The sequence below is a fragment of the Vipera ursinii genome (assembly GCF_947247035.1).
Source record: "Vipera ursinii genome assembly, chromosome: 6".
Taxonomy (NCBI): Eukaryota; Metazoa; Chordata; class Lepidosauria; order Squamata; family Viperidae; genus Vipera; species Vipera ursinii.
This window is the reverse complement of record NC_139515.1, coordinates 46,514,857-46,539,861: the sequence shown is the minus strand read 5'-3', so window position 1 is coordinate 46,539,861 and position 25,005 is coordinate 46,514,857. Positions and strand designations below refer to the sequence as shown.

At 43.0% G+C, this 25,005-nt stretch overlaps 1 protein-coding gene and 1 long non-coding RNA gene across 3 annotated transcripts; one reads left to right on the top strand and one right to left on the bottom strand.

The window, feature by feature from the left end:
• Positions 1-2,169: 2,169 nt before the first annotated feature.
• On the bottom strand, positions 2,170-23,985 carry LOC310642200 (GLIPR1-like protein 1). Of its 2 annotated transcripts, XM_083365717.1 has the most exons (6): positions 23,444-23,985; positions 9,458-9,703; positions 6,621-6,727; positions 3,067-3,155; positions 2,583-2,615; positions 2,170-2,498 (listed from the first exon to the last, which is right to left on the bottom strand). In XM_083365717.1, the coding sequence occupies exons 1-6, from the start codon at positions 23,627-23,629 to the stop codon at positions 2,344-2,346; spliced, it is 816 nt and encodes a 271-aa protein (XP_083221843.1). In that variant the 5' UTR covers positions 23,630-23,985; the 3' UTR covers positions 2,170-2,343. The 2 variants fall into 2 exon arrangements, with proteins under 2 accessions (XP_083221843.1, XP_083221842.1); XM_083365716.1 differs by having other exon boundaries at positions 2,306-2,615.
• LOC310642202 lies at positions 5,740-8,477 on the top strand. Its single transcript, XR_014492845.1, has 3 exons — positions 5,740-6,160; positions 6,684-6,756; positions 8,467-8,477. It is a non-coding gene; the product is annotated as an uncharacterized lncRNA (long non-coding RNA).
• Positions 23,986-25,005: the final 1,020 nt, after the last annotated feature.

Sequence of the window (25,005 nt, the reverse complement as noted above, 5' to 3'; positions counted from 1 at the left end):
AATATTCATTATGCAGCATTGTATGGAACTTCCAGCTGCTACATCTCCTCCATATGAAGGTACCAACTTGCCAAGTTTGTTACTCTACTGAAAAATAAGAACAAAAATTGCAGTCTGATACCAGAGGTCCTGTCTTCTTACTCCACTCCACATGGAAAAAAATAAATTATTTACATCTCCCCACTTACATCTTTTTGCATGTTTTTACTTGATCATATGCCAACCCTCTCAATTCTAGTGAGGAGCTTTGGAAAAGGTCTTTCACCTTGTCCTTGAAATATCTTAACCCTAGAAACAATAAAGAAACAAGAGTTCTTGCAGATGGGAAAATAGACTACCTGCAAATTCCAATATTTTATTTCTCAGCTTATTTCCTGAATACAGCTGAGACCATGAAATACCATCAATTCAAAGTCCCTTTGGAAATACCTGGAAGGGTATAAACTGGAAAATTGAAGCTGCAAACATACTAGGCAAACAGCAGCACTACCACATTCCTTTTGATGTGTATTCCTTATAGTATGCCTGCTTACTCTCTTGTAATTCCTTCTTCTCCAATGAGTGTAAAAATAAGTATTAATTCCTTGCTAATTATCACAGCTAGGGATGAGCATTCCAAAAAGTGATGGAGTAGGGAAAAGAAAAGCTGAAGTAAAATCATAAGCACAGTCATGGTCACATGATCTTTTACTTAATTATTGTATCATTTACTGTAGTAACTAAGTTGCTGATCCTAATTGTGGTAGCTAAACAAGGGCTATCTGTCCTCCATAGCTCAAGGCATCTGTGTGTTCTCAGATCAAATGTTAATTTTTCACGCTTTATCCTAGCTTTCTACAGTTTTTGTTTGATGTTTCAGCTCCTTTTAAAAAATAGCCATAGATGTTTTTGTTTACTGGTACTAGCCATATAATCAAGGTAGAACTGTTTTACTGAAGATGGATAATTTTACTGTAAATGACCCAGAGAATTTTGGCTGTTAGGATGTTATTATTTTTTCCTTTTAATTCACTGTGGTCAGCCAGAATAGAGGCTGTATACATATAGGGAAAACATGGTAAAATCATTATACAAAAAAAGCAAGCCTATGTTTTCTATCAAATACTTTGGACTGAATTATAGAAACAGACCATAATTTAGACTGAATCTAACAAACCAAGAAATCAGCCAAATTTCATCTTTAGACATTATAGACCTTACATGCCAACTGTACCATTTACAAGAATTTCAGTTAGTATAGACTACATGTAATGAGAGGATAGGGAACCACATTCTGGTTGTGGTATGAATAGGAGCAACAAATGTATGTGTGTATGGTATGCAGAGTATAATTCAGAATGCTAATATTGTTTTTATCAAACTTTTTGTCAATATGATGAGGAACCTTATTAGTACAGTACAGTAATACAGTACTGCATTAGTACAGTAATCTAGAGTCATGGTGGCAAATTGGTTAGCATGTAGTATTACAGGCTAGTTCTGCTGACTGCCAGGAGTTCGATCCTCACTGGCTCAAGGTTCATTTAGCCTTCCATCCCTTCGAGGTCAGTAAAATGAGAACCCAGATTGTTAGGGGCAATTGCTGACTCTGTAAAACGATTAGAGTGTGCTGTAAAGCAGGGGTCCCCAACCCCCGGTCCGTGAACCAATACCAGTCTGTGGCACGCTAGCAACCAGTCTGCACAAAGAAGCAAAGCCCCATCCGTGGGATGCAGGCAGCACACAAAACCATACACTCTCCAGTCTGCAGAAAAACTTTTCTCCATGGAACCAGTCCCTAGTGCCCAAAAGGTTGGGGACCTGTGCTGTAAAGCACTATGAAGCAGTATATAAGGCTAAGTGCTATTGCTATTGTTAAATTACTGGATCCTGACCTTGCACCTTTGCTAGATCTAAATGCAGTGCTGGAGCAACCATGAGCCACACAATTGTGTCCTATTCAATAATTATATATAGGTGCTTTCTGAACATGACTGCTGGTGAAATCATACATCGTTGAGTTAAACGGAGTTCAATATATACAGAAGGTATGTGCAATTTATCATATTAATATTTATTAATCACAACTCTCTTATTTTAATATACATGTTTACAAAACATGGAACATATTAAATATATTTTGGTTTATATTAGTATCATCTGAACAAAAAAGGAACTTTATTAGTACAGTAATCAAAATTAAGAAACATTAAGAATTTGTTTCACAAAATTCCATAAAAACGATGAATTGAACCAAATCTACTTTTAAAAGATAGAACAGGAAAATAATGTAACAATTCATGTAAATATAATCTTATAATTAACAAAAGTAGTCAAAGTTTTATGCATACAGAATACTGAAGATTATTTAGAAAAACTTAAACCTGGATAACAGGTTTGTAAGTAATAAACAACACCAAATGCTAAAAACATTAACAATGGCCTTAAAACTGCAACAGCAATGCAAGATGGATCACATATAATCCGACTTTCAAATGGTGGATACCATCGTGAATAACCTAGGTTAAAAAAACAAGAGAGGGAATGTAATGATCCTCTTTTAAAAGTAAATTTAAAATATAAAAGGCAATTGTAATACATACGAATGCTGTTTTCTTTCTCACGTTCAGGATTTCCTGTTTTTAAAAACAAACAAGGTTCAGACAAGCTTTTAGAATATTTTCTCTTGATAAACATTTTCATTTCTTACACAATGAATACATTAATTACTGCTAAGCTTGTAAGCCGCCCTGAGTCTTCGGAGAAGGGCGGGATACAAATGGAATTAAAATAAAAAAAATAAAAAATTAGCCGTAGCAGTGATGCCATATTAACCAGTCTTTAAAATACAAGCAGAACTATCAAATTGATTATAATGGAATGTTTACTCCTATTTTTATAAGATACTCATTTGGGCAATGGAAAGAAACCCCATGTACCTTTTTTTCCCCCAAAAGGAGAAAAAAATACCACTGCTCTACCAAAATAAAAACTGAAAAGACTGAAAATCAAAATGATTTTAATGAACTGTAACATGATTCTCTTGTTTTCTCCTGGAACTACTATTTTATTCAGATTTGTACTCACTACAGAGATTGTCTTTACAAGTGTTTCCTTCTGGACAGTTACTGCATGGTTTTCCCTCTTTATAAGGGCGTACTCCACGGTAATTGCCTCTAAAAAACAGTGGATGAATATATTCTTAAATCATACCAAATATTGTTAAGTAGACAAAGCTAAACTGAAAATTTAGCTGAAAATGTCAATGACTTTATCTGAAGATACCAAGTCAAAATGTTATGCAAAATCTTGAACAAGTTTTGGGTCTCATGGTATTTCTTAGAGAATGTCAATTATCCTTTGTGGTACAGTGCTAAAATCTCATAATCCTTGAAAATAATCTGATTTTTTAAATTAAAACAATAACAATTAAGTGACTCATGTTTAATGTTTTTCGGAATAACAGATGCACCACTCTGCCCTCACCCTCCCCATGTGTTTTTAATTTTTAATTTGATTTTAACTTTGTTTTACTTAGATGTAACTGTAAGCTGCCCAGTTACTCTATGATAAGATGGGTACCCAATAAATTATATATATATATTATATATATATATATATATATATATATATATATATATATAGATAGATAGATAGATAGATAGATAGATAGATAGATAGATATAGATAGATAGACAGAAAGAGACAGACCTCAAGAGTAGTAATGCTAAATAATAGATGCATTCCATTGTACTATTCTGTCAGCAATGCAAATAAAGTATGTCCAATTTCGCAAATATTTATATCTCATAATTTTGTGTAATGGAAGAAAATATAATAAACCAGAAATACAAATTAAAGTTCATGTATGTGTGTGTATATGAGTTAATAGTTTCATGTGAAAATTAATCAGAATGAATTCTAGATGTTTTCATTCTTCACAAAGGTTATAACTTCTTTTAAAAGGATCTATATTGGGATTAAATCTATTTTAGTTGTGTTAGTACCACATTGTCATATGGGACAATTTATGTGACAGAGGACTCACCACTCTGTCTTTAAGCAAAAGAAAGCCATGGTTGGGAATTATTTCATTTGGATTCTTGTACTAAACAGGAGTCAATCCAACATGTTCTGAAATATACTCCCTGCCTCCACCAGAATTATGACAATGTTCCAAACTCCGCTGTTTGTAGTTCTCCTCCCATGACCTCCCCTATTCTGCAGAAGTGCCCATTAGTAATAGAAGTTGAAAGCCAACAATATCTAGTTTTTCAAATTTCCTATTAAGATACAGCCTACTTGCTCTGCCTCTTTGATTAAGATTGAAAGGCATAATAAATGACCTGAGCACTGAATGTAAGAGTTGGGGTAGTATTCACTTTGTTCTTCTGCTCTTCAATTTCCATAATCTTCCTACCTTTGCAATCTTATAGCTCATCATTTTCTTCACAACAGGCTCCCTGATGCTCTCATTTGTGTTGCACAATGTCCAGGGGGAAGGTTGGAAAGTTTAATCTCTTTATTTCATAAACCAAGACCTCATCCATTCTATTCCCAGCCGATTCTTTCCATAGCTTAAAACAGGGGTCCGCAACCTTTCTGGGTTGGCAGCCCGGGGCGGGGGATGGTGGTGTTGAGGCACCTTTACGGGCACTAACAGCCTGCGATTGCATGAAACAAATAGGGCCACAAACACCCAAGCGATGCTAGCGCCCAAGTGATGCTGCGATGCTAGCGTGAGTGGGAGGAATGTGCACTTGCAGCGACGCTAGCGCCTGGCTCAATGCTGTAACACTAGCATGAGTGGGAGGTGCGCTTGTGCCGATGCTAGCACCCGTGTGACGCCGCAACACTGCAGCGAGTGGGGCGTGCAAGTGTGCACACATGCATGCACTGGCCAGCCACTCACCCGGCCCAGTGGCCAACAGCCCGATTGTGGGCTGCGGCCCACAGGTTGAGGGACCCCCGTCTTTTCAATGGAGAGAGATGTAAATTGTGATGGAGATGTAAATATATTTAACTGTACTTGTTCACTCCAACAAATACATGGTGGGCAAATTGTATAAGATTATTTGCATATCTTCTTCCACCATCAAAACTGCCTATTTTCCTCCCCCTTGCACAATTGAAAATAGCACCAGCTAGGCAAAAATGTGATTGATAGAAAATCTGACAGGATCAAAACTAGTTTATAATTTATAAAATAGGAACTTTTCTTTTTTGAATAGTACGAAAAGGTTTACAGGATAAAATTGCAAAACAATTCAAGTAAATTTTGGAGTTAAAAAAAAAATACTACGTAATGACATTTATCTTGCCACCTTTTTTCCAGAACATACATTTATTTATGAGATGCATGAAGCTGCCTAACAGTATATTCAGAGTAAATAAAGAAAAAGTCTTTTCAATTAATTCATAGAACTAGATTTACTTTTAATAATTTTTACATACAAGTAGTCCTTGACTTATACCTAGAATTGGAACCAGAATTTCTCAATGGTTAAATGAGTTATCATGTGACTGGACCTGATTTTATACCCATTTTTCATTAAGTGAATCACATTATTAAGTGAATCCAGCTTTCCCTACTGATTTTGTCAGAAAATCAGGTTGGGAAGGTCACAAATCACAATCGTGCGACACTGCAACCATCATAAATGCAAACTGATTGCCAAGTGCCCAAATTACAATCACATGGACTTGGGGATGGTGCAATGTTTGTTGAGTACAATGATGGTTCATAAGTCAGTTTTTTCAGCACCTCAGTAGCTTTGAACAAATGGTCCTAGGGACTACCTGTGCTAGCAATTGGGTTCTTCTATATAAAATACAGTATGTATTCTACCATTGATATGTGGCCTCTAACAAAGAGATTACATTTACTTACACATTTATATAAAGTTAAGATGTAACTTTGAAATCTATATACTACTAAAAGTCTAATTGTCATGACCATTAACTGGATGAAACAGTGTATCATAGAGGAAGGTACCTCAAATGGGCTAACTTACAGAATACATCCAAAATATGGATGTATTACTTCTTCCCAAAGGAAGGCTGTTGTGCAGGTGGACTGCTACTTCAGTCACATGACCTTCATTTTCAACATTCTGTGAATTTCCCAGCCAGTCTTGCAATCCTTTCCTCCCTTCACCACCCAGCATCAGCCATTGAAAAGGTAAGAAAAGGAAGGTAGTTCCACAGTGCCAGTGCATTCCTGTCTGTGCTGCCACTTTATGTGCCTTGCTCGACCAGCACTGCCCTCCATGTGGCTTCCTTGACACATGTACCATCTCTTGAGGGATGGGAAAAGGAATGGTGAAAGGGAGGGAGGAAGGGAAGGGGGAAGAAAGGAAGAAAAGAGGCAGGAAACTGCTCCAACCATTTTTGCCCTCCTCCCCATTCTTTCATGGGTTGTCATAAATTTCTAGTCATGTTCTGGCACCGTTTGAAAATTTTCTATGCAGTTTCCTTATAACTCACCAGCTGATTTTTTAAAATAAAGTTAATAAAAATATATGTCAAATTATAACATTTAAAGTATTACAGACAGCAAACTAATTGAAAATAAATTGTTTAAAATAATATATGTAAATGCATAACACAATTTCAGATTTCTTTAATATGTGTTAACTTACGCTGGAGCATAATTGCACACTAAAATGTTATTATTTTTTTCCTTTCCATCCATGTAACGGCAGTAAACAACAGCACAACCAACTTTGTGTGAAGTAGCCCAAACTACCTGAAAAAGGAAGAACGCCTGTTTTGAATGTCAGTTTCTCTCCAATCTCTTTCTGTTTTGATCTGCATTTGGCCAATAAATATTTATTTTTCACATTTCTAAACCACCCATCTCCCTCAAAGAGGGAGTTAATTACATTAAAATTTGCCTCAAACAAAATACAGGTAGTTTTCAATTTACAACCACAATTGAGCACAAAATTTATGTTTATTAGGTGAGTTTTGCCCCATTTTACAATCTTTTTTGCCACAATTGTTAACCATTGCAATTGTTAAGCTAGTAACACGGTTATTAAGTGAATATGGCTTCCCCATTGACTTTGCTTGTTGGAAGGATGCAAAAGCTGATCACATGACCCTGGGACACTGCAACTGTCATAAATACGAGTCAGTTGCCATGTACCCAAATTTTGATCATGTAACTTTGGGGACGCTGCAACAGTCACACGTTTGAAAAATGGTCATAAGTCACTTTTTTCAGTGTCATCGTAACTTTGAACAGTCCACTCCTGGGCTGGTGATAAGAGCATATGAGATTTTAATATGCCACCTAGTCGTGTAGAGTCTGGAATACTGTCATGAATTTGTTTCTGATGGCCCAACACATACCAGGGGTTGCATGTCAGATGTTTTTTTTTTTAAAAAAATGTCTTGAGAAACTTGTAACTGATGTGGTAGCAAAGGACATTAACACCAATCCATTGCCATTGACAGACCACTTTGTTTACTTTGTCTTATTGGTGCCTCATTTACTATAGGGAGACAATCAGAATGTTCAAAGCGATGAATCCTATAGAGTCCCAAATGTTTGAGGGTTTTCAAGGATGTATACCGGGCAGCTCAGCTGAGACCTTGGCTCAGGATTCTTTGTGCTGTTAATTTAGCCACCCATGTGCTGCATTTGGGCCCCTTCCACATTGTCAAAGCAGCCAAGGAGATGATCTGTAACTGGGTCCATGCTATGATGCCTCACTGTTTGTGGGAGAGATGGTACGCAGTATGCCTGCCAGAATCAAAACCAATTTGTTTCCAACCTTCCCTTTTGGTCAGACTGTAGCTGCAGTCCAGGAACTCCAGAACTCTGGAGGAAGGGGATTATCTAGACTCGTTTGAGTTGGGTTTCAGGCTAGGATTTGATAAGAGACCGCCTTGATTGTGTTTGTAGGAGACCACTGGCAAATCTGCAATGGGAGTGGTGCATCCATTCTTCTGCTCCTTGATTTCTCGACCATAGTATCCTTCTGGACTGGCTCCAGATATTGCAAAGGAGTGGCACCATTTTGCAGTTATTCCCCTGTTTTCTTTAGAGACAATTCTGTTGATGTTGTTTGGGGAGAAAGGTCATTTTCTAGGCCCCTCTTCAATTAGGGTGCCACAAGATTCAACTTTTTCTCTCTTTCTATTCAACATCAACATGAACCCACTCTGTGATATCCTACATCACTCTTGGGTTTAGTATAATCAATATGCTGATGATAACTAGAGAGAATAAAGACAACAACTTTTGACAAAGGCCAGATCTATTAGCCAAAGCCATGAGGAGACACATGGCTTAAATCCAAAACAATCCAATGTATGAACAAATGGCCAAAACAGACATAGCACAACCAGGCTTCCAAGATTCTGTTATTATAGCCACTCAATAGTTGTAGCCTTCCTGTGGAGTTGATTCTCGGTCTGGTTTACTTGACGATAAGCAATTATAACTGCTGGCTGAGACTTTTTGATATTTTGTTTCAGGATATAAAGGCATGTAGAATGCGGAAAACTGTCTCTGATTGAATCCTACCAAGAAGAAGTGGTTGTGGTTTCCAGGACCAACTGGTTCTGAGTTATTTTATCTCTGAACTTGGATGGGATTGCACTTCTTCATTCAAGGCTGTTATGAAATCTAGAGATCTTTAGAAAAGTCTTTGTTCAGCTTCATCTGGTGCAGCAGTTTTAGCCTTTCCTCAATTGGAAGGCCCTTCAGATAGCCACTCATGTCTTGACTATTGCACCGCACTCTATGCAACGCTGCCTCAAAAGCAGCAGGTCCACATCTACAACAGTGTGAGCAGTTATGGACATGCCACATGACTATGTAACGTCTTTGCTCCATAACTTGCACCGGATACCAATTTGCTTCAAGGTACTGCTTATCACCTATGAACTGCTACATGGTACAGGACACGGTTATTTGAGGGACTGCCTATCTCCTGTGGTATCTGGCCAATTAAAACTAATAGTGTTGATGCACTCTGGGGTCCTTCAATTAAACAATGTCATCTATCTGATGCCAGGAAACACCCTTCTCTGTGGCAGCAATTGCATTATGCAATGAGATACCCACTGAGATTTGGATGATTCCCTCCTTGTTGGTGTTCCAAAAAAGCATACAGACCTGACTATTCTCTTAGGTCTTGATTAGGTGGTTGATCCCATCTTTGTTTACCATTTTGCTCATCTTTCTTCTTCGTTAAGGTCTGGTTCTACTGTTTGTTCTCTCTTAGTATTGTTTTTATTTTGGAGGAATTATATTCAGCACAGAGTCATTTGGAGTTAGGTGGCATAAACAAATGTTTACAGACGGAATTAATTTTTTCCTTTTTGAATTTCCCAGTTGCCTTTTACCATTATGTTTGTAAATATGCAATCTTACACAATAACTTCACCTACTAAGCAGTTGTAATCAGTACTTCATAATTTACTATCACAATGGACTATGTGAACACAAAAGTACACATCTTACCTGGGTATAATGTCCACATACTTTGGTGCAGTGATGGGTAGAGAAAGTGTAGTATTTTACCTCATTGTGAAATGCTGTGATTGGATTCTTAACATTAAAGAAATTTTGGCTTGCACCTCCCAACCACATATTTTCTCCAGTTGGCTTAAATTTACGATCAGGATGGTACCTTTGATTAGGATTATGTTTCCAAACACATTTATTTCCCCATGCTCTAGCAATTCTAGCTAAAGCTAAATCAAATGTCTGCAAAAGATAAAATTATCAGTTAAGCTTTTAATCATATTTATCTCCCTCTAGTAAATGCGCAAATATCAAATTGAGACCCATCAGAATACTGATAGGAATTTCTATGCACATAGTTCATATAAAGCAAATTATTTTTTATTAAAATCTGGAATTTTCAAGAAGATATAACACCTAAAACATTTTCAGAGATGATTCTTACTTACCTGTAATGTCTGTATAAAAAGTTGGTTTTGCATTTTTAAAACTATAATTATAAAAATAAAATTTATAATTTTAATATATATATACAAGAAAAACATTATACCTATGCTTTGAATCACATGTGTAGATACTGATTACATATTGAAGCAGAATAGTCTCCAGTGAAAATTTAATAGGATGGTTGTGCAACAAACTGTTGCAATGTAGATTGATTTTATAACTGATCAGCTATAACTTTTTCCAAGATATTCTTCTCAACTTTCTATTCTTACCCTACCTCTCGGTAAATCAGAATTAAGTTTACTTAATATGTGTAGATCTTCTGCACTTTTGCTTCCTCCAAGCTTCACTTTATACATCTAGAGATTAATGTAAGTACATTAAAAACATGCAAGTGTACATCAAAGCAATATGGTTTCAAAATAAATTATCAATTATCATGATGGATCATAATCTGAATAAGAACCACCATGAGATGTTCAGGTAAAATATCTTTCTGCTTACCAGATGTGAAGAAAAAAATATTGTGAACTATCACCACCTAGTACTGTATATAAAGCCAGAGTTACTGTATGTGGCACATGTTGGCAACTCCCATTTTTAAAGGAATAGAGAAAAAAGCTATTAGAACCAGGACAAGATCATCGTAATTCCTCTAAGAAATTATTACTAGGTAAGAAATTACTTTTGCTTTTTCTTAGATCATACCCTTTCCTTCTGTCACAGGTTGCATATTCCAGACATTGTTTTTTAAAAATGTATTTAAATGTTACCAGTAGAAATGTGGATTAGCAGAAAGAACAGTAGTAATTATACAGATTAGGGAACAGAGTATTCCACATTTGCTTTTAACTTCCTTCCTCTATGGCAGTAGTGACAAACTTTAATGTGGGTTACATACAAATAAATACTAGCCTTATTCTGTTCATTATAGCTAGTTTTGGTATCCATCTGTGCACTGAGAGATTTCTTATTAGAGGTTATCTTTCAACTTTAAAAGGTCCCTGCAACGGGCAGAAATAACTTGTCCTAAAATGAAAAAGGGAGCTATAAATAACTAGTATCAGCAAAGTAAATGTTGCTGCAGCATAGTAGAGAATAATCCCCCCACTGCAGAACTTAAAAACTATTTCCTTTCTCATCTTCTGATTTATTAGATGTGTTAGATGTTTTTGTGCCAGCCATGGCAGTTCCCCAAAAAGGTCATCAGATGGGAGCAAAGAGGCATCTTTGCTCCCACTGGTGGGTCAGGGGTCCCCGGCCCCTGCAGCCCCATTGGAGAGAGTTAATTGGTAAGGGAGGGGCTGAGAACCCCCATAAAAACCTCTGCTCAGGGGCTGCTCTCGTCTGCTCTCTTTGTTCTCTCTCCTACTTGCTTGCTTGCTGATCCATGAGCTCAATCCAGGCATGGATGCCTCCATGCCAGGGAACTCTTTCTCTTTACTCTATCGTTAATAAAGCTTTATCTGATTGCATCCCTGCGTGCTGCTCTTTTACTTGGAAGCACCTTAACGAACCATCGGTCTCGTGAGGCCATCTCACAAGATGAGTAACCAATCTTTTCATGCTGAGACTGCTGATGGAGTCCAGCAGCCAGACTCAATGCTCACTTGAAACTTAACATTCTGAGAGAATTGGAGAATGTTTCAACTTCCAGCAACTTGTTTGCTTTGATACTTAGATATGTTTTTAATGACTTCACTTTTAAAAGTTAAATGCTTTTTACGTGCTTCTAATGACTTAACTTTAAACCTCTGGATGTGGCTTAGGGATCACTGGCAGGATTCATAATCAGATGCTTATCATTACCGAATGGATACCTTGGTTGCCATGGTTTGCATTTTGTTTTCTTAAACACATGCATTCATTTTCTTGTACGAGGGCAATTCGGAAATAAACCTCTGTTTGGTTATCAATAACAAACACTTGCAGGTATAGAACTTTTATTATGCACATTAGAAAACTACAAGATTATATTACTTTTCGACATAATCGCCATTCAAATTGAGGCACTTGTCATAACATCTTACAAGGTTTGAAATTCCTTAGTAGTAGTCGCTCGGTGCCAAATATGGACTATGGGGGGGTGTCTATGATTAAAAACATTCCAATGAACTGCTTCAAAAGTTCTTGGGTGCGTCTACTGGAGTGCAGGCAAGCATTATTGTGAACCAACACACCAGAAATGGCGCCATAGAAAATCCCACCAAATGTGAAGATGCCGAAGGCTAGTGAAGTTCATGGAACGTGGTTTGACCATCAATTCAGAAGTCTACAGTGAAACGTTACAAAAACTCAGACAAGGCATTCATAACAAGCGTCGGGGCATGCTGACTTCCGGTGCGGTGTTGGTTCACAATAATGCTCACCCGCACACCGCTAGATGCACCCAAGAACTTTTGAAGCAGCTCGTTGGAATGTTTTTGATCACCTCGCGCCCCCCCATAGCCTAGATTTGACGCTGAGCAGCTACTAAGGAATTCCAAACCTTGCAAGACATTATGACAAGCGCCTCAATTTGAATGGCGATTATGTCAAAAAGTAATGTATTTTTCCAATGTATATAATAAAAGTTCTGTAACTGCAAGTGTCTGTCATTGATAACCAAACGGAGGTTTATTTCCGAATTGCCCTCGTATTTATTCATTGAATTTATATACTCTTTTACTATATAAATTTCTTGAGTACGATTGCAGCTTAGAAGTAATTCAACACATATCTACAAAAATATACAAAAATACTAATGTATATATATTGATATATAATATATATACTGATATATATATTGTATATAATATATATATATATATCAGTATATATATTATATATCAATATATATATAATCAGCCCGGGTTCGAATCTCAGATAAAGGGTATGACTAACTGATGAGAACATAAATAGTTCGAAATGATCATCTTAGCCTCCCAAATTCTTTATTAGCAATTTGAATAATTTGCACAAATAATGAGCTGTCATAAGTTGACTAGTTCCTGTGGATAAGCCCTGAGCCGGGCCAAAACAGGAATGAAAGAGTTAATTAGCAAGGTCCATTCAAAAAACCTTGACAAATACTTAAACATACATTTGCCTTGCCTTCCAGCTAATATAAGAGAGAAGGAACCCGTGGCTCAGGAGGTTAAAACACTGCCTGATATATAATCAGCCCGGGTTCGAATCTCAGATAAAGGGTATGACTAACTGATGAGAACATAAATAGTTCGAAATGATCATCTTAGCCTCCCAAATTCTTTATTAGCAATTTGAATAATTTGCACAAATAATGAGCTGTCATAAGTTGACTAGTTCCTGTGGATAAGCCCTGAGCCGGGCCAAAACAGGAATGAAAGAGTTAATTAGCAAGGTCCATTCAAAAAACCTTGACAAATACTTAAACATACATTTGCCTTGCCTTCCAGCTAATATAAGAGAGAAGGAACCCGTGGCTCAGGAGGTTAAAACACTGCCTGATATATAATCAGCCCGGGTTCGAATCTCAGATAAAGGGTATGACTAACTGATGAGAACATAAATAGTTCTAAATGATCATCTTAGCCTCCCAAATTCTTTATTAGCAATTTGAATACCGTATATACTTGAGTATAAGCCGACTCGAGTATAAGCCGAGACCCCCAATTTCACCCCCAAAAACTGGAAAAAGTTATTGACTCGAGTATAAGCCGATCCACCGTTCTGCAAGCCTCTGCCGCCAGCAGAGGCTCGATCCGCCATTTTGCAAGCCTGAATACACAGGAATACCCTGTGTGGCCGCGGCTCGTCGGCAGGTCTCCGTTCCTCCTGCCGACCTTTGGGGAGGTTTGGGCGCCTCCCCAAACCTCGGCAGGTCTCCGTTCCTCCTGCCGACCTTTGGGGAGGTTTGGGCGCCTCCCGAAACCTCCCCAAACCTCGGCAGGTCTCCGTTCCTCCGCGCAGACCTGCCGACCTTTGGGGAGGTTTGGGCGCCTCCCCAAACCTCGGCAGGTCTCCGTTCCTCCTGCCGACCTTTGGGGAGGTTTGGGCGCCTCCCCAAACCTCCCCAAACCTCGGCAGGTCTCCGTTCCTCCTGCCGACCTTTGGGGAGGTTTGGGCGCCTCCCCAAACCTCCCCAAACCTCTGCAGGTCTCCGTTCCTCCGCGCAGACCTGCCGACCTTTGGGGAGGTTTGGGCGCCTCCCCAAACCTCCCCAAACCTCGGCAGGTCTCCGTTCCTCCTGCCGACCTTTGGGGAGGTTTGGGCGCCTCCCCAAACCTCCCCAAACCTCGGCAGGTCTCCGTTCCTCCTGCCGACCTTTGGGGAGGTTTGGGCGCCTCCCCAAACCTCCCCAAACCTCGGCAGGTCTCCGTTCCTCCTGCCGACCTTTGGGGAGGTTTGGGCGCCTCCCCAAACCTCCCCAAACCTCGGCAGGTCTCCGTTCCTCCTGCCGACCTTTGGGGAGGTTTGGGCGCCTCCCCAAACCTCCCCAAACCTCTGCAGGTCTCCGTTCCTCCGCGCAGACCTGCCGACCTTTGGGGAGGTTTGGGCGCCTCCCCAAACCTCCCCAAACCTCGGCAGGTCTCCGTTCCTGTTTGGGGAGGTTTGGGCGCCTCCCCAAACCTCCCCAAACCTCGGCAGGTCTCCGTTCCTCCGCGCAGACCTGCCGAGGTTTGGGGAGGTTTGGGGAGGCGCCCAAACCTCCCCAAAGGTCGGCAGGTCTGCGCGGAGGAACGGAGACCTGCCGAGGTTTGGGGAGGTTTGGGGAGGCGCCCAAAGCTCCCCAAACAGGAACGGAGACCTGCCAAGGTTTGGGGACGTTTGGGGAGGCGCCCAAACCTCCCCAAAGGTCGGCAGGTCTGCGCGGAGGAACGGAGACCTGCCAAGGTTTGGGGACGTTTGGGGAGGCGCCCAAACCTCCCCAAACAGGAACGGAGACCTGCCGAGGTTTGGGGACGTTTGGGGAGGCGCCCAAACCTCCCCAAACAGGAACGGAGACCTGCCGAGGTTTGGGGACGTTTGGGGAGGCGCCCAAACCTCCCCAAAGGTCGGCAGGTCTGCGCGGAGGAACGGAGACCTGCCGAGGTTTGGGGACGTTTGGGGAGGCGCCCAAACCTCCCCAAACAGGAACGGAGACCTGCCGAGGTTTGGGGACGTTTGGGGAGGCGCCCAAACCTCCCCAAAGGTCGGCAGGTCTGCGCGGAGGAACGGAGACCTGCCGAGGTTTGGGGAGGTTTGGGGAGGCGCCCAAACCTCCCCAAACAGGAACGGAGACCTGCCGAGGTTTGGGGAGGTTTGGGGAGGCGCCCAAACCTCCCCAAAGGTCGGCAGGTCTGCGCGGAGGAACGGAGACCTGCCGAGGTTTGGGGAGGTTTGGGGAGGCGCCCAAAGCTCCCCAAACAGGAACGGAGACCTGCCGAGGTTTGGGGACGTTTGGGGAGGCGCCCAAACCTCCCCAAAGGTCGGCAGGTCTGCGCGGAGGAACGGAGACCTGCCGAGGTTTGGGGACGTTTGGGGAGGCGCCCAAACCTCCCCAAACAGGAACGGAGACCTGCCGAGGTTTGGGGACGTTTGGGGAGGCGCCCAAACCTCCCCAAAGGTCGGCAGGTCTGCGCGGAGGAACGGAGACCTGCCGAGGTTTGGGGAGGTTTGGGGAGGCGCCCAAACCTCCCCAAACAGGAACGGAGACCTGCCGAGGTTTGGGGAGGTTTGGGGAGGCGCCCAAACCTCCCCAAAGGTCGGCAGGTCTGCGCGGAGGAACGGAGACCTGCCGAGGTTTGGGGAGGTTTGGGGAGGCGCCCAAAGCTCCCCAAACAGGAACGGAGACCTGCCGAGGTTTGGGGACGTTTGGGGAGGCGCCCAAACCTCCCCAAACAGGAACGGAGACCTGCCGAGGTTTGGGGACGTTTGGGGAGGTGCCCAAACCTCCCCAAAGGTCGGCAGGTCTGCGCGGAGGAACGGAGACCTGCCGAGGTTTGGGGACGTTTGGGGAGGCGCCCAAACCTCCCCAAACGTCGGCAGGTCTGCGCGGAGGAACGGAGACCTGCCGAGGTTTGGGGACGTTTGGGGAGGCGCCCAAACCTCCCCAAACAGGAACGGAGACCTGCCGAGGTTTGGGGACGTTTGGGGAGGCGCCCAAACCTCCCCAAACAGGAACGGAGACCTGCCGAGGTTTGGGGACGTTTGGGGAGGCGCCCAAACCTCCCCAAAGGTCGGCAGGTCTGCGCGGAGGAACGGAGACCTGCCGAGGTTTGGGGACGTTTGGGGAGGCGCCCAAACCTCCCCAAACAGGAACGGAGACCTGCCGAGGTTTGGGGACGTTTGGGGAGGCGCCCAAACCTCCCCAAAGGTCGGCAGGTCTGCGCGGAGGAACGGAGACCTGCCGAGGTTTGGGGAGGCGCCCAAACCTCCCCAAACAGGAACGGAGACCTGCCGAGGTTTGGGGAGGTTTGGGGAGGCGCCCAAACCTCCCCAAAGGTCGGCAGGTCTGCGCGGAGGAACGGAGACCTGCCGAGGTTTGGGGACGTTTGGGGAGGCGCCCAAACCTCCCCAAACAGGAACGGAGACCTGCCGAGGTTTGGGGACGTTTGGGGAGGCGCCCAAACCTCCCCAAAGGTCGGCAGGTCTGCGCGGAGGAACGGAGACCTGCCGAGGTTTGGGGACGTTTGGGGAGGCGCCCAAACCTCCCCAAAGGTCGGCAGGTCTGCGCGGAGGAACGGAGACCTGCCGAGGTTTGGGGAGGTTTGGGGAGGCGCCCAAACCTCCCCAAACAGGAACGGAGACCTGCCGAGGTTTGGGGAGGTTTGGGGAGGCGCCCAAACCTCCCCAAAGGTCGGCAGGTCTGCGCGGAGGAACGGAGACCTGCCGAGGTTTGGGGAGGTTTGGGGAGGCGCCCAAAGCTCCCCAAACAGGAACGGAGACCTGCCGAGGTTTGGGGACGTTTGGGGAGGCGCCCAAACCTCCCCAAACAGGAACGGAGACCTGCCGAGGTTTGGGGACGTTTGGGGAGGTGCCCAAACCTCCCCAAAGGTCGGCAGGTCTGCGCGGAGGAACGGAGACCTGCCGAGGTTTGGGGACGTTTGGGGAGGCGCCCAAACCTCCCCAAACGTCGGCAGGTCTGCGCGGAGGAACGGAGACCTGCCGAGGTTTGGGGAGGTTTGGGGAGGCGCCCAAACCTCCCCAAACAGGAACGGAGACCTGCCGAGGTTTGGGGACGTTTGGGGAGGCGCCCAAACCTCCCCAAAGGTCGGCAGGTCTGCGCGGAGGAACGGAGACCTGCCGAGGTTTGGGGAGGTTTGGGGAGGCGCCCAAACCTCCCCAAACAGGAACGGAGACCTGCCGAGGTTTGGGGAGGTTTGGGGAGGCGCCCAAACCTCCCCAAACAGGAACGGAGACCTGGGGAGGCGCCCAAACCTTCCCAAACGTCGGCAGGTCTGCGCGGAGGAACGGAGACCTGCCGAGGTTTGGGGAGGCGCCCAAACCTCCCCAAACGTCGGCAAGTCTCCGTTCCTCCGCGCCCTGCCTGCCTGCTTCTTTCCGCTGCGGAAAGAAGCAGGCAGGCAAGGCGCGGAGTTTGGGGAGGTGCGCGCGCACCTCCCCAAACCTCCCCAAACTTCGGCAGGTCTCGGACGGCGGTGGCTTGGGAGAGGTGCGGGCGATCCCGGAAGCACCAAAGCCTCGGCCGCGCACAAGTCCTCGGTAAGTTTTTTTTGTTGACTGGAGTATAAGCCGAAGTGGAATTTTTCAGCCCAAAAAGTGGGCTGAAAAATTCGGCTTATACTCAAGTATATACGGTAATTTGCACAAATAATGAGCTGTCATAAGTTGACTAGTTCCTGTGGATAAGCCCTGAGCCGGGCCAAAACAGGAATGAAAGTGTTAATTAGCAAGGTCCATTCAAAAAACCTTGACAAATACTTAAACATATATATATATGTATATATATATATATAATTTGTGTAAATTACTAACAAAGAATTAAGGGAGACTGAAATGCATTTCTAACTTATTAGTTTTCATCAGTCAGCCATACCCTTCTGAGATTTGAACCTGGGCTGATTGCACCTTAGGCAGTTGTTTTTACCTCTTGAGCCACAGGATCTCTCTCACTTTTGTTAGCTTCTGCAAGGGGAGATATGTGTCACATGTTAATTATTTAGATTACCTTGCTAGGCCCCAAACATGGGGCAAATCTTTATTTCCTGTTTTCAGCCTATCTTGAAGGCCATCGAACAGGCAGTAGTCACACCGGACAGCTCATATATTTGTGTAAATTACTAACAAAGAATTAAGGGAGACTGAAATGCATTTCTAACTTATTAGTTTTCATCAGTCAGCCATACCCTTCTGAGATTCGAACCTGGGCTGATTGCACCTTACTGCACCCTACTGCCTAAGGTGCAATCAGCCCAGGTTCAAATCTCAGAAGGGTATGGCTGAATGATGAAAACTAATGTTAGAAATGCATTTCAGTCTCCCTTAATTCTTTGTTAGTAATTTACACAAATATATGAGCTGTCCGGTGTGACTACTGCCTGTTCGATGGCCTTCAAGATAGGCTGAAAACAGGAAATAAAGATTTGCCCCATGTTTGGGGCCTAGCAAGGTAATCTAAATAGTTAACATGTGACACACACACACACACACACACACACACACACACACACACACACATATATATTCAAAAAGCCTTGACAAATTCTTAACACATATTTCCCTTGCCTTCTAGCTAATAAAAGAGAGAAAGAACCTGTGGCTCAAGAAGTTAAAACAACTGCCTAATATATAATCAGCCCAGGTTCGAATCTCAGATAAAGGGTATGACTGACTGATGAGAACATAATGTTCGAAATGATCATCTCAGCCTCCCAAATTCTTTATTAGCAATTTGAATAATTTACACAAATAATGATCTGTCATAAGTTGACTATATCCTGTGGATAAGCCTTGAGTCAGGCCAAAGCAGGAAAGAAAGAGTTAATTAGCAAGATGCATTCAAAAAGCCTTGACAAATTCTTAACATTATATATTGACTACTGCAACGCTCTCTACATGGGGCTGCCCTTGAGAGCCACTCGGAAGCTTCAGCTGGTGCAGAGTGCAGCTGCACGAACACTTTTGGGGGCTTCCCGATACTCCCATATCACACCTCTTCTCCGTGAGCTGCACTGGCTTCCAGTTGCCTTCCGAGTGAAATTCAAGGTGCTAGTGATGACATACAAAGCCCTACATGGCATGGGTCCGGATTACCTACAGAAGCACCTACTGCCAGCGTCAACACCCCCCCCCCCGTCCTGTGCGCTCCCACAGAGAAGGCCTCCTCAGGGTGCCACCGGTCAGAGAATGCCGGCTGGTGGCCCCCAGGGGGAGGGCATTCTCAGTGGGTGCGCCAACCCTCTGGAACTGCTTGCCTACCGAAATCCAGATGGCCCCCGACCTTCGCACCTTCCGGCGCGACTTAAAAACCTACCTGTTCCAGCAGTCCAGCCTGGCCTGATAGCTCTTGGGGTTTCATTTGTTTTTTACTATTGTTTAACTGTATACCTACCTTGCTCTGTACACCGCCCCGAGTCCCTCGGGAGAAGGGCGGTATATAAAAACAAACAAACAAATAAATAAATATATATACACACACATACACATATATATATATATATATATATATATATATGTATGTATGTGTATGTGTATATATATATATATATATATATATATATATATATATATATATATATATATATATATATATATATATATATATATATACCCTTCATGGATTACTGCCTTGTCGTGGCGAAGGGGCTTGCGTAATTCAATGAAGCTATGAGCTATGCCGTGCAGGGCCACCCAAGACAGACAGGTCATAGCAGAGAGTTCTGACAAAACGTGATCCACTGGAGAAGGAAATGGCAACCCACTCCAGTATCTTTGCCATGAAAACCCTATGGACAGTACCAAAAGGCAAAGCGATATGACGCTGGAAGATGAGCCCCTCATGTCGGAAGGCATCCAATATGCTACTGGGGAAGAGCAGAGGGCTAGTACTAGTAGCGCCAGAAAGAATGAAGCGACTGGGCCAAAGCCAAAAGGATGCTCAGCTGTGGATATGTCTGGTGGTGAAAGGAAAGTCCGATGCTGTAAAGATTTTTTCTCCATAGGAACCTGGAATGTAAGATCCATGAATCAAGGAAAGCTGGACGTGGTCAAACAAGAGATGACAAGACTAAACATTGACATCTTAGGTATCAGTGAACTAAAATGGACAGGAATGGGTGAATTTAATTCAGATGACCATCAGGTATACTACTGCAGGCAAGAATCCCTCAGAAGAAATGGAGTAGCCTTCATAGTCAATAAAAAAATAGGAAAAGCAATACTGGGATACAATCCTCAAAATGACAGAATGATCTCAGTTCGAATCCAAGGCAAACCATTCAATATCACAGTAGTCCAAGTCTATGCCCCAACCACCGGTGCTGAAGAGGATGAAATTGACCGGTTCTATGAAGCCCTACAGCACTTTATAGAACTAACACCCAGAAATGATGTCCTTATCATCATGGGGGATTGGAATGCTAAAGTAGGAAGACAAAAGATAACCGGAATAACAGGCAAGTTTGGCCTTGGAGTACAAAATGAAGCTGGGCACAGGCTGATAGAATTTTGTCAAGAGAATACAATGGTCATAGCAAACACTCTTTTCCAACAACCCAAGAGACGGCTTTACACATGGACATCACCAGACGGTCAACACAGAAATCAGATTGACTATATGCTCTGCAGCCAAAGATGGAGAAGCTCTATACAGTCAGTAAAAACAAGACCAGGAGCTGACTGTGGCTCAGACCATGAGCTTCTTGTTGCAAAGTTTAGGCTTAAATTAAAGAAAGTAGGGAAAAGCGCTAGGCCAGTCAGGTATGAATTAAATCATATCCCTGTTCAATATACAGTAGAGGTGACAAATAGATTTAAGGAATTAGATCTGATAGACAGAGTGCCTGAAGAACTATGGACAGAGGTTCACAACATTGTACAACAGGTAGCAACCAAAACCATCCCAAAGAAAAAGAAATGCAAGAAAGCAAAATGGCTGTCTGAGGAAGCTTTGCAAATAGCTGAGGAAAGGAGGGAAGCGAAAGGCAAGGGAGAAAAAGAAAGATATGCCCAATTAAATGCAGAATTCCAAAGAATAGCTAGAAGAGATAAGAATGCCTTCTTAAATGAACAATGCAAAGAAATAGAAGAAAACAATAGAATAGGGAGGACCAGAGATCTTTTCAAGAAAATTGGAGAGATGAAAGGAACGTTTCATGCAAAAATGGGCATGATAAAGGACCAAAATGGCAGGGACCTAACAGAGGCAGAAGAGATTAAGAAGATGTGGCAAAATTACACAGAAGAACTATACAAGAATGAGCTTAACGTCCCTGATAATCACAATGAGGTGGACACTGACCTTGAGCCAGACATCCTAGAATGTGAAGTGAAGTGGGCCTTAGAAAAGCTGAGCAACAACAAAGCTAGTGGAGGTGACAGTATTCCAGCTGAGCTATTCAAAATCTTAAAAGACGATGCAGTAAACGTGCTACACTCAATTTGCCAGCAAATTTGGAAAACTCAACAGTGGCCACAGGATTGGAAAAATCAGTTTACATTCCAATTCCAAAGAAAGGCAGTGCCAAAGAATGTTCAAACTATCGCACCACTGCATTCATTTCTCATGCTAGTAAAGTTATGCTTAAAATCCTACAAGCTAGACTCCAGCAGTATGTGGATCGAGAACTACCAGAAGTACAGGCAGGATTTCGAAGAGGCAGAGGAACTAGAGATCAAATTGCTAACATACGCTGGATCATGGAGAAAGCTAGAGAGTTCCAGAAAAACATCTACTTCTGCTTCATTTGATTGTGTGGATCATAACAAACTCTGGCAAGTCCTTAAAGAGATGGGCATACCAGACCATCTTATTTGTCTCTTGAGAAATCTATATGCGGGACAAGAAGCAACAGTGAGAACTGGACACGGAACCACTGATTGGTTCAAAATTGGGAAAGGAGTCCGGCAAGGCTGTATACTGTTGCCTTGCCTATTTAACTTATATGCAGAGCACATCATGAGAAAGGCAGGGCTAGATGAATCAAAAGTTGGAATTAAGATTGCCGGAAGAAACATCAACAACCTAAGATATGCAGATGATACCACTCTAATGGCAGAAAGTGAAGAAGAACTAAAGAGCCTCTTGTTGCGGGTGAAGAAGGAGAGTGCAAAACTTGGGTTGAAACTAAACATTAAGAAAACCAAGATCATGGCATCTGGCCCTCTCAATTCCTGGCAAATAGATGGGGAAGAAATGGAGGTAGTGACAGATTTTATTTTCCTGGGCTCCAAGATCACTGCAGATGGGGACTGTAGCCAAGAAATTAAAAGACGCTTGCTCCTGGGGAGGAAAGCCATGACAAATCTAGACAGCACACTAAAAAGCAGAGACATCACCCTGTCAACAAAAGTGTGTATAATCAAGGCTATGGTCTTCCCAGTTGCAATGTATGGCAGTGAAAGCTGGACCATAAGAAAGGCTGAGCACCAAAGAATTGAGGCATTTGAACTATGGTGCTGGAGAAGACTTCTGCGAGTTCCTTGGACTGCAAGGCGATCAAACCGGTCAGTCCTAGAGGAGATCAACCCTGACTGCTCTTTAGAAGGCCAGATCCTGAAGCTAAAACTCAAATACTTTGGCCACCTAATGAGAAGGAAGGACTCACTGGAGAAGAAGAAGGGGACGACAGAGAATGAGGTGGCTGGATGGAGTCATTGAAGCAGTAGGAGTGAGCTTAGATGGACTCCAGAAGATGGTAGAGGACAGGAAGGCCTGGAGGAACATTGTCCATAGGGTCGCGATGGGTTGGACATGACTTTGCAACTAACAACAACAATATATGTGTGTGTGTGTGTGTGTATGTGTATATATAACTAAACCAAACAATAAAAAATATTCTCGTGAAAAGGATGCGTCTATCCCCTTATTTGGGAAAAAGTAAACTGATAATAGGCACAAGGTGAAAGTAGGCAGGAAAATCCCTATGGAAAACAGCTCAGGAATCATGGTGCGTTCCCCTGGGACCGCAAAACTACATGGAGATAAAGGCGTTCAGATTTGCTGGTTGAAGCTTGGAAACTTGCTGGGTGACTTTGCCCTTGTCCCAACCTTTCAGTCCTGGTTGTGGGATATGGAATTAACTTTGGAGGAATGATTAAATTGAAGCTCCACGGGGAAAAAACAAAACTGTTTTTTTTTCTCTTGAGATATCCGTTCTCTCCAGCTCGACGGTCCCACAAACTTTCGCCACTATCACAGGCACCAATCCGAATGACTTTCGGACCCAGGGAGCAGCACCCTCCGCGGGCGAACTTGAATGTCTTAACTGGGTTTCCCCCCCCCCCCCCCGTCTAAGGGACGGCACGCTAACAGGCAGAGGCTTCTCTTTTCCTCAGACCCCTGGCTGCCTTCCCCCCTCTAATGCCCCCGAGCTTTCTGCCCCCCGCTCGCCGGCAAGCCTTCGAACCGCTCACCATGTAGAGCATGTTGGAGGCAGAGGGCTTGACTTCGCTGCGGAACTTGTTATGGATGTCAACGTATTGCTTGATAAAGGTACGGTTGGTGATGTCAGGCAAAGGCGGAAAGTTACGTTTCGCTTCTCCGAGGAGGAGGAGGAGAGTCACCAGCTCCGCCGCGCCCCACCACCAGAGGCTCTTCATGGTCGCAGCAACGGCGAACTGGCGAGAAACGGCGCGCGCACTAATGGTCTTCCTGCAGCCGCCGTCGCGGAACTTGGTAGCCCGGCGCCCAGGATCTTCCTGAAGGGTGGCCTGCCGGGCTTGCAAAACTTGTGGGAAACGATTGCTTCAGTCTCCAGCGCCTTCCTCCTCCTCCTCCGTTAGGATTGCTAGCCCTCTTCTGAATCGCATCAGGCTTTTTTGGGGAGTAAATTCTATCCTAGTCCGTGAAGTTTGTTTTTCAGAAGTCGTACCCTGGATTCCACTTCAATTTTTAATCCTAGATAGGCTTAGCCAGCAGTCTCCTGGAAAGAACCCAGGGGCGTGTGTTTTTTTTCTCTCGGATGAATAAACATACTTTTTTTTTTGTTAGCAGAAGTTATGTCTGGAAAATTGGACAGCCTATTGCATTTTTCTAAATATACTTTTCTATTTTGAAAAAAATTCAGGATTTGTCAGATGAAGATCCACTGAATGTCAACAAATTATCTGCCTCCCATTCTACTCATCTGCTCTGTGGGAGGCATTATTTTGGGTTAGGCCTGTAAAATGTGCTGGGTTTAGATCTCCATATATGTATGAATATGCATGTCGTATTGAAACAAATCAAGATGCTGTTTGAGAGCTGTATGCAACGAAATTTCATTTTGATGTATGCCGATTGGTGTACATTCAAAGTGACAATAAAGTTATCATCATTATCAAACATCTTTCTGTCTGGCTCTCCTCTTCAATAAACTGCAACCTCCTTTCTAAAGCAGTCTCCATTTTGATTATTCCTGGCTTGGATTGGACCCTGGTGGAGATTTTTCCTTCAACGGATGTATATGATAGTCTCAAGAAAAGTCACTCTAAGACTCAGGATGCACACAATAGGCTGGATAGCATCAGTTGAGTATTCTGATCGCTTTTTAGTTAAATAATATAATGTGAAAATCAACAATGTAGAAGTAATAACAGCAATTCAACTAATGATAAACAGGAAGCTGCATATTGACATTATTATAAAAATGGCATGTGAAAGTAATGCTACTTCTCCAAAATGTATTACTGTAATTCAAACAAAACCTCAATCACATAATGCAGTAAAGGCCTTCTTTCCATCCAGTTAAAGACTGAAAATAACACCTAATAGCACCTACTCTGTAAAAAACTAAAATTTCACTATAAGGGAAGTATCTCTATAAATCTGTACAGAAGAATCTGACTGAAACAATATCTGATTTGGATTTTCTTTTCCTCAGTTTTATCCAGTGATATTTTGATGGGTATCTATTTGCCCTGAGAGAAATGGAAACCTCAATAAACAAGCATTAATACTTTGTAAGATACTGAAAGATAAATTACCTTGCACCTTT